At 38.1% G+C, this 15,287-nt stretch overlaps 1 protein-coding gene and 1 pseudogene across 2 annotated transcripts; one reads left to right on the forward strand and one right to left on the reverse strand.

Annotated features, from left to right (window-relative positions):
• Nucleotides 1–4,708: 4,708 nt before the first annotated feature.
• Nucleotides 4,709–4,798, forward strand: LOC118666720 (annotated as a pseudogene).
• A 241-nt stretch (nucleotides 4,799–5,039) lies between these two features.
• Nucleotides 5,040–15,200, reverse strand: MRPL32 (mitochondrial ribosomal protein L32). Of its 2 annotated transcripts, XM_036327424.1 has the most exons (4): nucleotides 15,022–15,200; nucleotides 13,350–13,531; nucleotides 11,781–11,953; nucleotides 5,438–5,571 (listed from the first exon to the last, which is right to left on the reverse strand). In XM_036327424.1, exons 1-3 carry the CDS (start codon nucleotides 15,137–15,139, stop codon nucleotides 11,804–11,806), a joined length of 450 nt encoding a protein of 149 aa, XP_036183317.1. In that variant the 5' UTR covers nucleotides 15,140–15,200; the 3' UTR covers nucleotides 5,438–5,571; nucleotides 11,781–11,803. The 2 variants fall into 2 exon arrangements, with proteins under 2 accessions (XP_036183316.1, XP_036183317.1); XM_036327423.1 differs by lacking the exon at nucleotides 11,781–11,953 and having other exon boundaries at nucleotides 5,040–5,571; nucleotides 15,022–15,188.
• Nucleotides 15,201–15,287: the final 87 nt, after the last annotated feature.

Below are 15,287 nucleotides of genomic sequence, written 5' to 3' on the forward strand. Positions count from 1 at the left end.
TGTATGGAGAACGTATTTGCTAATGATATATCTGATAAGGGGTTAATTTCCAAAATATATTTTAAAAATAACTTATACAATTCAACACCATGAAGACCAACAATACAATTAAAAAATGGGTAAAGGACCTAAATAGACACTTCTCCAATGAGTCATAGAGATGGCCAATAGACATATGAAAAAATGCTTAAGGTCACTAATCATCAGAGACATGCAAATAAAAACTACAATGAGGTATCACCTCACACCTATCAGAACGGCTACTATCAATCAATCTACAAACAACAGTATGGAGTTTCCTCAAAAAATTGAAAATAGAACTGCCTTTTGACCCAGCCATCCCACTTCTGGGAATATTTCCTAAGAATCCCAAAACACTAATCAGAAAGAATATGCATCCCTGTTTCTAGCTGCATTACTTAAAATAGCCAAGACCTGGAAACAGCCCAATGCCCACCAGCAGTGGTACATTTTAAAAAGCTATGGTACATTTACACAATGGAATACTATGTGGCTGTAAAAAAGGTGCTTTTACCCTTTGCCACAGCATGGATGGAGAGTACTATGCTCAGTAAAATAAGCCAGTCAGAAAAAGACAAATACTATGATCTCACAAATATGTGGAATCTAATGAACAAAATAAACTGATAACAAAAGAAAATCTATCATTAAAAAGAGAAACAAAAATACCTCAACTAAAATTAAAAACCCAGTGTCAGGATTTACAGAAAATTAGAAAAACTTGAAGGCAAAAAATGTGAAATGGATAACATAGATCAGAAGAAAAATATCCAAAACAAACCATAAGATAAATGGATGGAAAACACAGAAAATAATAAACATGGAGGAAACAGTCACAAATCCTTACATAATGACTTTCCCAGACTAATAAAAAGCATCAATTTACAGATTCAAGAATTCCAAAGAAAACCCAAGCCAGAAAAATAAAAATAAACGTACACCTAAAAATATCAGAGTACAGCTGTGGGCAGGATTGGGGTAGGATAGAAGAAGGGAGAATAAAGGCAAAAGGAAAATCATAAAAGCAGTAAGAAAGATTAATAATAATAAAGTTTAATGTTAATGGAATAATACCTTTGTTGTTCTGATTCCTAATTTACAGCAAAAATGTCCTTCAGCCCTACCAGTGTGGCTCAGTGTTTGAGCATCGACCTATGAATCAGGAGGTTCCTTGTCAGGGCAATATGACCAGGTTAGGGGCTTGATTCCCAATAGGAGGGGTGCTGAAGGCAGCCAATCAATGATTCTCTCATCATTGATGTTTCTCTCTCTCCCTCTCCTTTCCTCTCTGAAATCAATAAAAATATATATTTAAAAATAGCCTTCAAATATGAAGATGAATTAAAAATATTTTAGAAAAACAAAAGCTGAAATAATTTTATCATTAGCAGACCTGACCTATGGCACAAGAAAACTTACCTCATATAGCAAATTTGAGATCCCAAAAGGAATGAAATTGATAAATATATAATCAAAACAAGTATTAATTGCTTATTATTTTCTTAAGGTTTATATTTTAGGCAGAATCAAAATTGAATCTTCAAGAAGAGATAAAACTGAACGAAAGTGTTCTAATATCCTACGTTACTCAGGAAGAAAGTAAAATTGCAAAGTAATATTTAAGTCTGATGAGTCAGGATACAGGCTATGATCTCAGAAACAACTGCTAAAAGACTGCATATCTTCCAAACTGCCAAAAAATGCAATAGTTTATTAACCGAAAATATAGTTTTAAAAAAAGATAGACAAGAATGAGAAAAGTAGAAATGATATAGGTTATGGAGTTATATTGAAATGTAAAAATATTATATTCAATATAAAAGAGTACAAAATGTGTAAACACAACCCAAAATACAATTGAAATAGCAATATTAATATCAAAGTAGACTTTAAGGCAAATAATATTACTAGATAGGAGGGGAAGCACCTCAAAATGAGAAAATATTTTGTTCACTAAGAATATATAATAATTTTGAACATGTATTTATCTATAAACATAATATATAATTTATACAAAAAAGTGGAAGAGATATAAAAATAGACAGTGGTAAATGCTAAAGCAAACTGGAAAAATATAAGGGTTTAAATCTTAAAAATATAACCAGCAAATTAAACATAAATAATATATTCAGAATACTGCATCCAACAACTGCAGAATAAGTATTATGCTCAAGGGCAAATGAACCACTTACAAATACTGATCATACATTGAGTTGTCATGTAGCAAGACTCTACAAATTATAAAAGACTAAAAGCATACAGTACCTTCTCTGATCACAAGACAATTAAGGTATAAATAAAATTTAAAACATAATTAATAAAATATTACATTTTGAAATTAAGAAAATGTTTATAAATAGTATAAAAGTGAAAAATACAGTAAGAAATTAAACTTACCAGGTATACTGGTTAATAATGCGAATTTTGTAATCAAAGAAAACATGATAATTTCAAGAGAAACATCAAAAGTGCTTTATTCAAAGTAATGTCCGTTGCTAGCTACACATTTCCCCATCTTTCAGGTAATTTGTGGACACCGTCCCAATAGAACTTTTCTTGTTTTGAGGCAAACCATTCAGAGACCCAATTTTCCACTTCTTTGTATGTTTTGAAGTGCTGCTCAGAAAGTGCATGTGCCATCGATCGGAACAAGTGGTCATCTGAAGGAGCAAGGTCTGGTGAATATGGCGGGTGGGTTAATACTTCCCAGGCAAGATCTCTTTACATGCCTATAACTGCATCATCATAAAGCAAAATTACTTTGCTGTGTCTTCTGGAACATTCTGGTCGTTTCACGATCAAAGGGTGGTTCAATTTGATTATTTGTTGTTGGTAGCGATCAGTATTAACGGTTTCACCTAGTTTTAGAAGCTCATAATACACCACACCTTCCTGATCCCATCAAACACAGAGCATTATCTTCTTTCCAAAGCGATTTGGCCTTGCACTCGATGTTGATGGCTGACCTGGATCAACCCATGATTTTGTGCATTTGGTATTCTCAAAATAAATCCACTTTTCATCGCCAGTCACAATTCGATGCAAAAAAATTTTTTTGTGTGCTGTTGAAGCAACGTTTTACTGATGACTTTTCGGTTTTCCATTTGTCTTTCGTTCAGTTGATGTGGCACCCATTTTCCTTCCTTTAAAATCTTTCCCATTGCTGTGAACAATTGGAAATTGTTTGCTGAACAATGTTTAATCTTTTTGCAAGTTGTTTTGAATTTGACATATACCGTCATCCAATAATGCTTGTAATTGTTGGTCTTCAAACTTTTTTGGTTTACCTGGACGTTCTTTGTCTTTCACATCAAAATCATCACTTTTATAGTGTTTAAACCAGCGTTCACAAGTATCTTGAGATGGAGCTTGTTCACCATAAGCTTCCTGAAGTATTCGATAACTTTTTTTTCAAAATAATGAATTAAAACTTTCCGCAAATGCTCTTTTTTTGGCACAAAATTCAACATTTCTAAGCATAAAAATATCTATGATGTTAATACTTTCAGCAAATTTGACATATGAAGTTTTGAAGCTAGTTGTCAATACAATAAAATAGCATACATATCAAATCACATATATATCAACATATGTGTAACTCCCATCTATTGAAAAAAATCTGCATTATTAACTGGTACACCTAATAAGTGTGACACAGCATTTTTAAGGCTTGTCAGATACTAAGAAATAGTACCTGCAGAGAAGTACGTTAATAAGAATATTCAGATAATTACTCTAGAAACTCAATTTTATGCCCATATGCCAAGTCTTAAAAGAGTTATTTACTGGGATTCCAATATGTAGTTTTAAGGATTTTCTTTTAATGAATTGCATTTTAACATATTATTGGTCTTACTATACTGCATGAAACTGGTCATTTTACTTCTAGGAATAACATGGATTACCCCTTCACAGAATTCTCATTATACTAGTAAAGTCATCTGGGAGAAATGTCCATCAGGTCTTAGTACCAAGATAGTGGTGTATTCCTGGACCGTGTCTTAACTTGTAGAGACTTATCCATGTAAACTCTTTCCAAGGAAAAGAAAGTTCAAATGCCTAATTCTAGTACTTATTCAGGCTACTGTTATATGCATTGTTTAAAATATATCCCTGGGTTTTATCATGTCTACTGATTTTCCATTTAACCATAATCCCCAACTTACTTACCTCTGTGTACTTTAATAAGTTATCTTACTTAGGAAAAAATATAGCAAACCTTGGGCTCAGGGTAGATATAGAGTGAGAGAGAAATATTAAATTATTTGCTTTAAGTTAAAAAGGTCATTGCTACAATGAGATAAAAATGTAAAATAAACTAAAAGGACACACTAAAAGGAAAATGTAAAGGCAACATCCTTAGCACACTTTCTGTGTACTTTGAATTCACTCACATCTGCTTTTAAAAGTCTTTCTCCCGCCCTAACCGGTTTGGCTTAGTGGATAGAGCGTCAGCCTGAGGACTGAAAGGTCCCAGGTTCGATTCTGGTCAAGGGCATGTACCTTGGTTGTGGGCACATCCCCAGTAGGTGTGCAGGAGGCAGCTGATCGATGTTTCTAACTCTCTAACCCTCTCCCTTCCTCTCTGTAAAAAATCAATAAAATATATTTAAAAAAAAAGTCTTTCTCCCAAAACAATAAATTACAAATCTCATGAGCTATTTAATGAATTCTAAATGTTATTTTGAAGACTATACTTTCAGGGATCATTTCTATAGTTCGTTACTAAATGTTATTTTGATTTCATGTAAAATGTCAAGAACTATTTTTTCTAAGTAAATTAACATAATGCATCCCATATAAATTCCACCAAAGGCAATTTTAGTTTTCAAAAACAAAACAAAAAACCCCAAACAAGAACAAACCTTTTCTTATTGCTAGAATTACCATCTTAAACAACAATATCCAGAATTAAAATAATAAACCACTTCCAGGTGTTACTTAAACAAAAGTATTTGTGTAAGTATACTTGTGTAAGAAAAAACACTGGCAAACAAAATCAGAGCCAAACACGGAACTCTTGGTATGAATTGTAAATTATTTTATTGTTTTGTCCTGAAAATTTAATGTTTACTTAAAACCTTATAATAGAAACAGACATATAAATCCAGAGCCTCTGCACAAACATTTTGATTTTATTCCCGATATAGTCTTCAAATTACCCACACAAAACATCTTATGAAGAATGTTTTAAGCTATATTGATTTTAAGACACAAAAATGAAAAATAAAAAAACTTCCTCTTTTCCAGGAGAAATGTTTTACGTTAAGTTACCCTTTTTAAACATCTCTGGTGTCAATTCTGGGTGAACCAGGATGGTCGCTTCTTTTCTCGTTCAATGATCCTCTTGCCCTGATCTTGTTCAGATGGTGTCTCTCCCCTGTACAGCACCATGGTCTCTACAGTAGGAGCCTTAAAAGGGCCCCCTTCTTGTTTCCCCATCTCTTTTCTGATTTCTGCAGTCTCCTTGCGCACATTCTCATAGCAATAGCCACAAAGGACATGTTTCTGTTTCAGGTGACCACATTCAGGACAAACGTCTATGTTGTGCTATAAAAAAAATCAACAACAACAAAAAAACCATATTTTAACAAGAGGCAAAATAATGAACAAAAAATTACTGATAGGAGTGATGCTTATATTTAAGTTTTCTGCATGAGAAGTCACATACCATCTGGTTCAACCTCACTTTAATAGAAAAACTGAGGACAAACAATATTGAGTTTGAGTTAGTAGAAAAACTGGGACTACAACTCAGGTCCACTGATTTTGAATCTACACAGCAATCATATTATTTAAAACGGTACTCTATTTCGTTCCACATCTTCAAATGCTAAGCATACAATACAAAAAAATTAACTTTTCCTTTCAATTTATCTTCGGAAAAACAAAATAATAGACACATTACAAGCTGGCTTCCTGATTTATCACAGTATAACTCAAATCCCTATGTGAAGTATAGTTTGGTAGATGGTATAATTTTCTTTTTTAACATAGGAACATTGATTACTCCTTAATGTAAAACTTCCCTGCCTTGTTATAAATTGAGGGTATTTTAATGAGTTTTTACACATATCTATCCAACTTTAATGAGAAAATGACAACCTTTAAAGAAGTCTTTTTGACGTGTTTAAAAGTAGGTGTGAAATATAAAGAAAAATAGGAATGACATCAGCAGGATGTGCATGATTGAAGTTACAAGTTCGACAGCTATAATGCAATAGAGGATTCTCTGCTCAACACATAAATACAGCTGAGAGATCCATGCATCTGAAGGTGGGTGTATCTCAGGGAAAAGAGGAGATGGGAAGGAGGATGGGCAGACATGGGTATCACAGCAGCAGCCCAGAGCTCACTATGGCCCCTCAGTAGTAGGAAAAGTGTTGGGTTACAGCGCACACACTGCAGCCCTAAGGAACAGAATCAGAATCAACATTCCTCCTGAGTGACCAGTAAACACTGCAGCGAAACCCAGTGCAGGGCAGAGATGGAATACAAAAGCGTGGCAGCTGTGGTCTAGTAGCTGCTATTACCAGGCAGAAGACAAAGCCACAGATGCAGAGCGGCTTTCCCTCACCCTCCTCAAACTCACAGGGCCAGCTGCAGATAGGTAGCAGGGGAGGTATAAGGTTACAGTGCACTCTCTCTGCAGCCCTGAGGACTGGAGGGGCAGAGACATCCAACTGTAAGCAGCAGGAGCATACTGCAGCTTAACCTAATGACAGGGCAGAGATATGGCAGCTGAGGTCGGGCAGCCACCATTACTGGAAGGAGAGCAAGGCCACAAACTCAAGAACAGACCATTCCCCACCCACCCCACCCCGCCCACTGCAGTGGAGCCTGGTGGAGGCACCTGGGACGCCTCAGAAAGGACAACACTGCTAGCAGCATCTAGGAGGCAGTGTCGGGATCTCACAGACTCAGAGACCCATCGCCTACCACAATCCCCCATGGGGGTGGTGCCAAGAGCTGCCCACCTCCCCAGGGAATACAGGTCAGATTCCATAGCAAAGACACCACCACCCCACAGAGATCCCAGAAGCCCGTCACTGGGTTGAGCTGCAGTGTGTGCCTGACACTCAGGGAGAAATACTTCTGCCCTTCTAGTCTTCAGTGTTGCAGAGAGAGTGTGCTGCCATTGACACATCCACTGCTACTGCTACAGCATCTGCTGGGGCTGCTGTAAGCTCTGGGAGGGTGAGGGGAGGAAGCTATGCAACTGTGAGTTATGCTTCAGCAACGCCTACTGGAAAACAAAAGAAAGATCTTTACTTATCAACCTACTGAACAGTGAAGTCTCAAATATAAAACAACAACAACAACAAAAGATTTCAGCCCTGGCGAGTATGGCTCAGTTGGTTAGAGCATTGTCCTGTACACCAAAAGGTGGCGAGTTTGATTCATGGTCAGGGCAAATACCCAGATTGTGGATTTGATCCCCAGTCAAGGTGCATGAGGGAGGTGACCTATCAATGTTTCTCACCAAAGGGCCACAGGTTTTGTTTCCTGGCCCTGGTGGAGTGCATACGAGAGACAACCAATCGATGTGTTTCTCTCCCACCAATGTTTCTCTCTTTCCTCCCTTCTCCCCTCCCTAACCCCTTTCCACTCTCTCTTAAAAAAAGAAAAAAAATCAATGCAAACAGTATCCTTGGATGAGGATTAACAACAACACAAAAAGTTACAGAGACAAGTGAGAACGACAATACAACATATCAAAATCTGGGGGATATAGCACAAGTGGTAATAAGAGGAAAGTTTATAGCACTACCGGCTGACCTCAAGAAACAAGAAAAAATCTCAAATAAACAACCTAATATTTCACCTTAAAGAACTAGAGAAAGAATAACAAAAGAAACCCAAAGTCAGTAGAAGAAAGGAAATAAAGATGAATAAAACTGGGAAATGTCTGGCTTTACACAATAAGGAAAAAAAGAAAAGACTCAAACAAAACCAGAAATGAAAGAGGAGATGTTATACTGGAAACCAGAGAAATACAAAGGACCATAGAAGGATACTATGAAACACTATATATTCTACCAAATTTGATTACCTAGAAGAAATGGGCAAGGTCTTAGAAATATTTAACCTTCCTTGCCTGAATCATGATGAATTAAAAAATATAGACTGATCAACAGTAAAGAAATTGAAACAGTCATAAAAAACTTCCCCCAAAGTAAAAGTCCAGGACCAGATGGCTTCATTAGTAAACAAACTGTCACAGAAGATTTAATAGCTATCCTCCTTAAACTCTTGCAAATATTGAAGAAGAGACATTTTATGAGGCCAACATGACCCTGATATCAAAATCAGGCAAGAAAAAAACCAACCAACCAACCAACCTAGCAAGGACAACACAAAAAAAGAAAATTAGAGGCCAATATCTTTAGTAAATATAGATACAAATATCCCAGACAAAATACAAGTAAATAAAATACAATACATTAAAAAGATAATACATCACTATCAAGTAGAGTGCAAATTGATCCATGGGATAAATCACATTAACAAAATAAAGGATAACAATCATATGATCCTGTCAATAGGTGCAGAAAAAGCATTTGAGAAGATACAACATCAATTTATATTAAAACACTCAAAAAAGCCGAAACCGGTTTGGCTTAGTGGATAGAGCGTCGGTCTGCGGACTGAAAGGTCCCAGGTTTGATTCCGGTCGGGGGCATGTACCTGGGTTGTGGGCACATCCCCAGTGGGAGATGTGCAGGAGGCAGCTGATCGATGTTTCTAACTCTCTCCCCCTTCCTCTCTGTAAAAAATCAATAAAATATATTAAAAAAAAAAACACTCAAAAAAACTCAAAATAGAAGGAAAGTATCTCAACATAATAAGGTGATACATAAGAAACTCTCAACTCAACAACTCAACAAATGACAAGTGCTGGCAAGTATGTGGAGAAAAGAGAACCCTAGTGCACTGCTGGTGGGAATGCAGACTGGCACAGACACTATAAAAAACAGTATGAAGTTTCCTAAAAATTAAAAAATGGAATTGCCATTTGATCTAGTGATACCACTTCTTAGAATATATCCGAAGAATCCAAAAACACCAATCAGAAAGAATACATGCACCCAGTATGTTCACAGCAGCGCTATTTACAATACTTAGATCTAGAAACAGCTCAAGTACCCATCAGTAAATGAGTGGATAAAACAACCGTGGTACATTTACACAATAGAATACTATGCAGATGTAAAAAAAGAAGGATCTCTTACCCTTTGAGACAGCATGGAGGGACCTTGGTTAGCATTATGCCAAGCGAAATAAGCCAGTCAGAGAAAGACAAGTATCACATGGTCTCACTTATATGTGGAATCTAATAAACAAAACAAACTGATGGACAAAACAGATCTAGAGACATGGAAGCATGGAACAGACTGATGAATCTGAAGGGAGGAGGAGGAGGAGGGTGGGTTGAAAGAGATTAACCAAAGAACTTATATGCATACTAGAGGCCTGGTGCACGGATTTCTGCACTGGTGGGGTCCCTTAGCCTGGCCTGTGGGGATTGGGCTGAAACTGGCTCTCCAACATTTCCTGAGGGGTCCTGGATTGCAAGAGGGTGCAGGCCAGGCTGAGGGACCCCACTGGTGCATGATTGGGGCTGGGGAGGGACTGTGGGAGGGCTCCAGGGAGTGTCTGGCCCATTTCGTCCAGTCCCGATCGGTGGGACCCCAGCAGCAAGCTAACCTACAGGTTGGAGCATCTGCCTCCTGGTGGTCAGTGCGCGTCATAGCGACTGGTCAAACGAACCGTCATACACTCAGCATATTGGGCTTTTATTATATAGGATATGCATAACCCATAGACATAGAAAATAGTGCTGTGAAGGCCTGGGGTGGGGGGAGTGGGTCAATGGGGGCAAAAAGGGGGCATCTGTAATCCTATATAATAAAAGCACAATATGCAAATTGTCCCCTCAACCAGGAGGTTGTCCGGGAGTTTGAGCAGGGGGTGGGGCTGGCCTGGGGAAGGGAGGGAGGCCCTGGCCAGCGGTGGCAGGTGGCTGGGGGAAGGGAGGGAATACTCAGCTGGCAGCCGGCAGCCACTAGGGACCCTACCAGTGCACAAATTTCGTGCACTGAGCCCCTAGTATTTTCAATAATGAAGACAATATTTTCCTCTAAGATCAGAAACAAGACAAGGATGTTCACTCTCACCACTGATATTCACATAGTACTGGAAGTCCTAGCCAGAGCAATCAGGCAAGAGAAAGAAATAAAAGGCATCCAAATTGGGAATGAAGAAGTAAAATTGTCACTTTTTGCAAATAACATGATTATTTACATTAAAAAACCCTAAAGACTCCACCAAAAACTATTAGGAACAATAAACAAATACAGCAAAGTAGCATGATACAAAAACAATCTACAAAAGCTTACTGCTTTCCTCAGTGAGTTTGAAATCTCAGACAAAAATAGAATACCTAGCAATAAACTTAACAAAAGAAGTGAAGACCTGTACACTGAAAAACAGAGATACTACTGAAAGAGACTGAAGAAGACACAAAGGAATGAAAAGGTATTATATATTCATGGATTGGAAGAATCAACAGTTAAAATGGTCATAACACCTAAAGCAATATACAGATTTAATGAAATCCCTATCAAAATCCCAATGGCATTATAAAAAGAAATAGAACCAAAAAACCATCAAGTTTGTAGGGAATCACGAAAGACCCCAAATAGCCAAAGCTATCCTGAGAGAAAAAGAACAAAGCCAGAGGTATCACACTCCATGATTTTAAATTATACTCTAAAACGATAATATCAAAACAGTGGGAAGAAAAACAGACACACAGATAAATGCAATATAATTCAGAGCCCAGAAATAAACCCACATATCTATGGAAAACTAATTTTTTACAGAGGAGCCAAAACCATACAATGGAGAAAAGAAGGCCTCTTTAATATATGGTGTTGGAAAAATTGGAAACTCATATGCAAAAGAAAAGACTGCTATTTGATAACATACACAAAAATGATCTCAAAATGGACCAAAGACCTAAATATAAGACCTGGAACAGTAAAATACAAAGAAGAAAGCATATGTACTAAACTTATGGATCTTGATCTGAGAAAGGATTTTATGAAGTCGACCCCTAAGGCAAAAGACCCCTATATCAAACTAAAAAGCTCCTGCGCAGCAAAAGAAAGCCAACAAAACCAAACGGCAACCAACTGAGTGAGAGAAAACATTTGCAAACAATACCTCTAATAATAGGCTAATATCCAAAATATAAAAGTAACTCATACAACTGAACAAAAAATCAATTAGAAAATGGGCAGAGCACCTAACAGACATTTTTCCCCGGTTAGACATACAAGTGGCCAACAGATACATAAAAAGATGCTCAACTTTACTAGTGATAAGGGTAATGCAAATTAAAGCCACAAAGAGCCCTGGCTGGGTAGCTCAGTTGGTTAGAGCAACGTCCCAATAGGCCAAAATTATGGGTTCGATCCCTGGTCCTGACATATACTAGGATCAACCAATGAATGCGTGGATGGGTGGAACAATAAATTGATGTTTCTTTCTCTCTCTAAAACCAATTAATAAAAACAAGTGTTAGAGGACGGGGAGAAAAAGAAACCTTCATACACTGCTAGTGGGAAAGTAAATTGGTATAAAGACTATGGAAAACAATATGGAGGGTCCTCAAAAAATTAAAAATTGAGCTATCTCTTTTGGGTACTGACCTGAAAAATTTGAAAACATTTATTAGTAAGATGTATATTTACCCATATGTTTATTACAGCATTATTCACGTGGAAACAACCAAAGTGTCCTTTGGTAGAGGACTGGATAAAGAAGATGTGGTACATATACACAATGGACTACTACTAAACCATACGGAAAGATGAAATACTGCCATTTGAATCTTCAGAATATCATAGTAAGTGAAGTAAGTCCGCTGGAAAAAGATAAAAACCATATGATTTCACTTATATGTAGGATATAAAACAGAAAGCAACAAACAAAACAAACACTCACAGACAACAGTATGGTGGTTAGCAGAGAAGAAGAGAGGTAGGGAAAATAGAGAAAGGTAAAGAAAGCCAAATTCATGGTGATGGAAGGAAACTTGATTCTGGGTGGTGGAAACACAATGCAAAAAACATAATGTATCACAGAATTGTATAGTTGAAACTTAATTAGCTAATGTCACTCCAATAAATTTAATATTTAAAAAAAAGCACCTAGGGTAATACATGTAGCAGAAAACAATTCAATGAATACACAGGATAAGAGCTATTCTTTTCCCTCAGAATTAACAGTCAGGGGAATCATATAACAGGTCCCTAAAATTTTAAATTCTCTCAACCAATTCTATTAATTATTGTTGTTTAATTAATGAAGTATTTTTCAGTTCCAGATTTTAAGTCTAGTTCCAACTTTGACTCATTAACACTTCTTGGCTTAAGTTCTAAGGGCTTAGTTTAATAATGAATGTAACAGCTTAATAGTAAGTTCTGCTCTGGAGTTTCATCTGTACTGTACTGCTGCTATGGAATGCCAATAATTCAAACATAGCCATTGAAGCCATAAATTAACAGATTAAAGGTAATAAACACTGTATTTTTTGTACTAGGTCAATGAAGACAGTGTATCCATGTATCTAATGGAGAGTGGAGATCTGGAACTGGCTGATGATAGGAACACACAATAAAATTTAAAGAGAAGAATTTGAGCTCAAGAATTAGACTGCCAGGCTCAAAACCTGACCACAGGTAAATTCTTTTTACCTCAGTTTCTTCATCCTAAAAATGATCAAAGCACTGTTTACTTTGGGGGGCTGTTAGACTGATGAGATAATCCACATCTTAGGTATATAATAGTCACTTAACAGATGTTAGCTATTTTTATTACCAATCTAAGGAATTTCCTTCACAGTATTTTACTGGACACAATGAAGAATAGAATAAATATGTAAAAGCCAGAAAAACCAAGGTTCAATATAACTATTGCTTCTAACTTTAATTTCAGGTCCTGCTACAGTTAAAATGTTTACCCACAAATAGTTCAAAATTATATAGCTCAGGAGTGGCACAGCTCACAGTTAAAAAGTCATTTAGGCTCTTTACAATCCCGTCCTCTGTGCAGACTCCAAACTCCCTCCTTGACTGTGTTACTCTTTGGGCTACACGACAGTAGACACACATACTGAGAATATTGCATTTTATTTAAGCCAGAAGTAAGTGGACATACAAGATTTGAGAATAATTTACCCAAAGGTTATATGAATAGACAAGGAAGATATGCAGTGATAGTCATGAGAAAAAGTACACCTACAAAAATGAACATATTACCTTAACTTTAATAAGCTTCTGAGGGTTTCTTCTCCTACACCGGTTAACTTCAATGGTGCGTCTCTTTTTGGGTGCTGCCATCCAAAAGATACTATCCAAAAGGCTGGAAATCTCCTTACTTCCATTCGTATCATTTGCTGATTCTGTAAATATAGCCGGACCTTGGACCGCTAATGCTGGTTCTACAAATTAAAATATGAGGACTGCAGAATCAGTTTTTAGTTTTTAAATGACTATTTTCAAATATAATTATCCTTAACAACCAAGAGTGATATGAAAACAGACATATTTATAGATAATTTAGAATATTACATTCAGTAGACATTAAACAGAAAACCTTAGCTATTAAATTATACCAAAGCTCATACAGAAAGCAATTTTAAAAAGCACAAGTATAATTTCTTTCTTAGAGACACCTGCTGAAATGAAATCAGTGGAATTCTAGCAAGAGTTTGTCCATATCCTGTCGGTGGGGAGTACACCTAGTTATTTTACAAATAAATCTAAGCTTGAGAGTCCCAAAGGGCACTTCTGACCTAGTGAGCAAACTGCCTACTGGCTTTTTTAAAAAAAAAATTATATTCAAACTGAGTTAGCTCCTTTGTCATATAAGCCGGCAGGCCCTATTTAAGTCACTTAGTTCATATTTTATCTCGATTCCTGTCTGTTCTCTAAGAAAAAGAACTAGCTCACCACTCGTTGTATATTAATGTAACCATCAACTTTTTTGAAAAAACTTTCACTTTTTTCTACGTTGTTTATAAAATCAAACAGATTCCTTCCTCCGCTCCTTGCCATTCCTCAGACTTGCAGTATTTCTTTTGATTTTAGGTACTCAAGAATATACAGGCTCGGGCTGGGTGGGTCAGTTAGTTAGAGCATGGGGCCAATAGCCAAGGCTGAGGGTTTGATCCCCTCTCACTCAGCCTTCCTCTCTCTAAAATCAATCCATAAATTTAAAAAAAAACTTACATTTTAAAAATTGAAATAGAAAAGTATACAAAGCTGTGCAGCACTTAAAAACTGGTATTCCCTTTAACCTCAAAGTCTCTCTCAGCATCGCCCAGCGGTGGGCAGCACGGGCCCTGGAAGGCGTGAGTAGCCTCGGGCCCTTCCCGGCCCGCGTCCCCAGCCGGAAGGTGGTGTCTGCTGGGCTCGCTCTGGGAATGGCCCCCCGGAGCACAGGCCGGCGCCCGCCCCTGGTGGGGGGGCGCTCACTTCCGGCTGCCGGTGCATCACCACGTCGGGTAGACCTCAGAAATGGAGCAGGATGTACAAATAAAACTTTAATATCTAAGACACTTCCCATTCAAATTAGCTTCCGGGGGAAACACGGGGATCAGGATTTAACTGCACGGAACTCCACTACCACAAAGACAAACTGCGGGAGGACAGGAACCGCAAGATCAAAGGATCCCCACAGTGGCGGCCCCTGATGCTGAGCTAATGAGCCTCAGTCACATTCCGTGTACGAAGGTGTCGGAGGGCTTTTGCTTTTGCGGAGAGGGAGCGCAAAAAACAACAACTGTCTCTAGTTCCCAAGTAAGCGTCCCTGAAAACGTCCCCTGTCGCTGACAGAAACGTGGGCGAACGGCGGCCCATGAACTGTATCCACCCCGCTGCCTGGCGTTCCCTCGTCCACCTCTTCTCTACCGCGACCTCCGTTACGTACCCCACGGAGGGCTGGGGAAGCCTGGCCGGCTCTGCTGAAGTTTCCACTGCAGTCGCTGCCAACAGCTCCGGAGAAGTGCCCGGGCTGCAGGCCACGGCGGAACCACCAGCACCAGCATGGCCGCAAACACCGAAGCCTTCTACGCGGCTGTCGAGTCCCGCCCCCATTCCGAGCATGCGCACTGAGGCAGAGTCGGACAACCCTGCGTCTGGAACTACAACGGCCAGCATGCCTCAGGAGCGGCTCTGACTTCCTCCAATCAGAGG

Source organism: Myotis myotis, unplaced genomic scaffold (genome assembly GCF_014108235.1).
Source record: "Myotis myotis isolate mMyoMyo1 unplaced genomic scaffold, mMyoMyo1.p scaffold_m19_p_11, whole genome shotgun sequence".
In the NCBI taxonomy this organism is placed as follows: domain Eukaryota; kingdom Metazoa; phylum Chordata; class Mammalia; order Chiroptera; family Vespertilionidae; genus Myotis; species Myotis myotis.

Excerpts from the sequence above, each read along its gene's own strand:
- MRPL32 (XM_036327423.1), bottom strand. The coding sequence starts at position 15,139 with ATGCTGGTGCTGGTGGTTCCGCCGTGGCCTGCAGCCCGGGCACTTCTC. Across the intron at positions 13,532-15,021 it reads CTTCCCCAGCCCTCCGTGGG|AACCAGCATTAGCGGTCCAA; the intron begins GTACGTAACGGA and ends TTTAATTTGTAG. Across the intron at positions 5,572-13,349 it reads AGAAGCTTATTAAAGTTAAG|CACAACATAGACGTTTGTCC; the intron begins GTAATATGTTCA and ends TTTTTTTTATAG.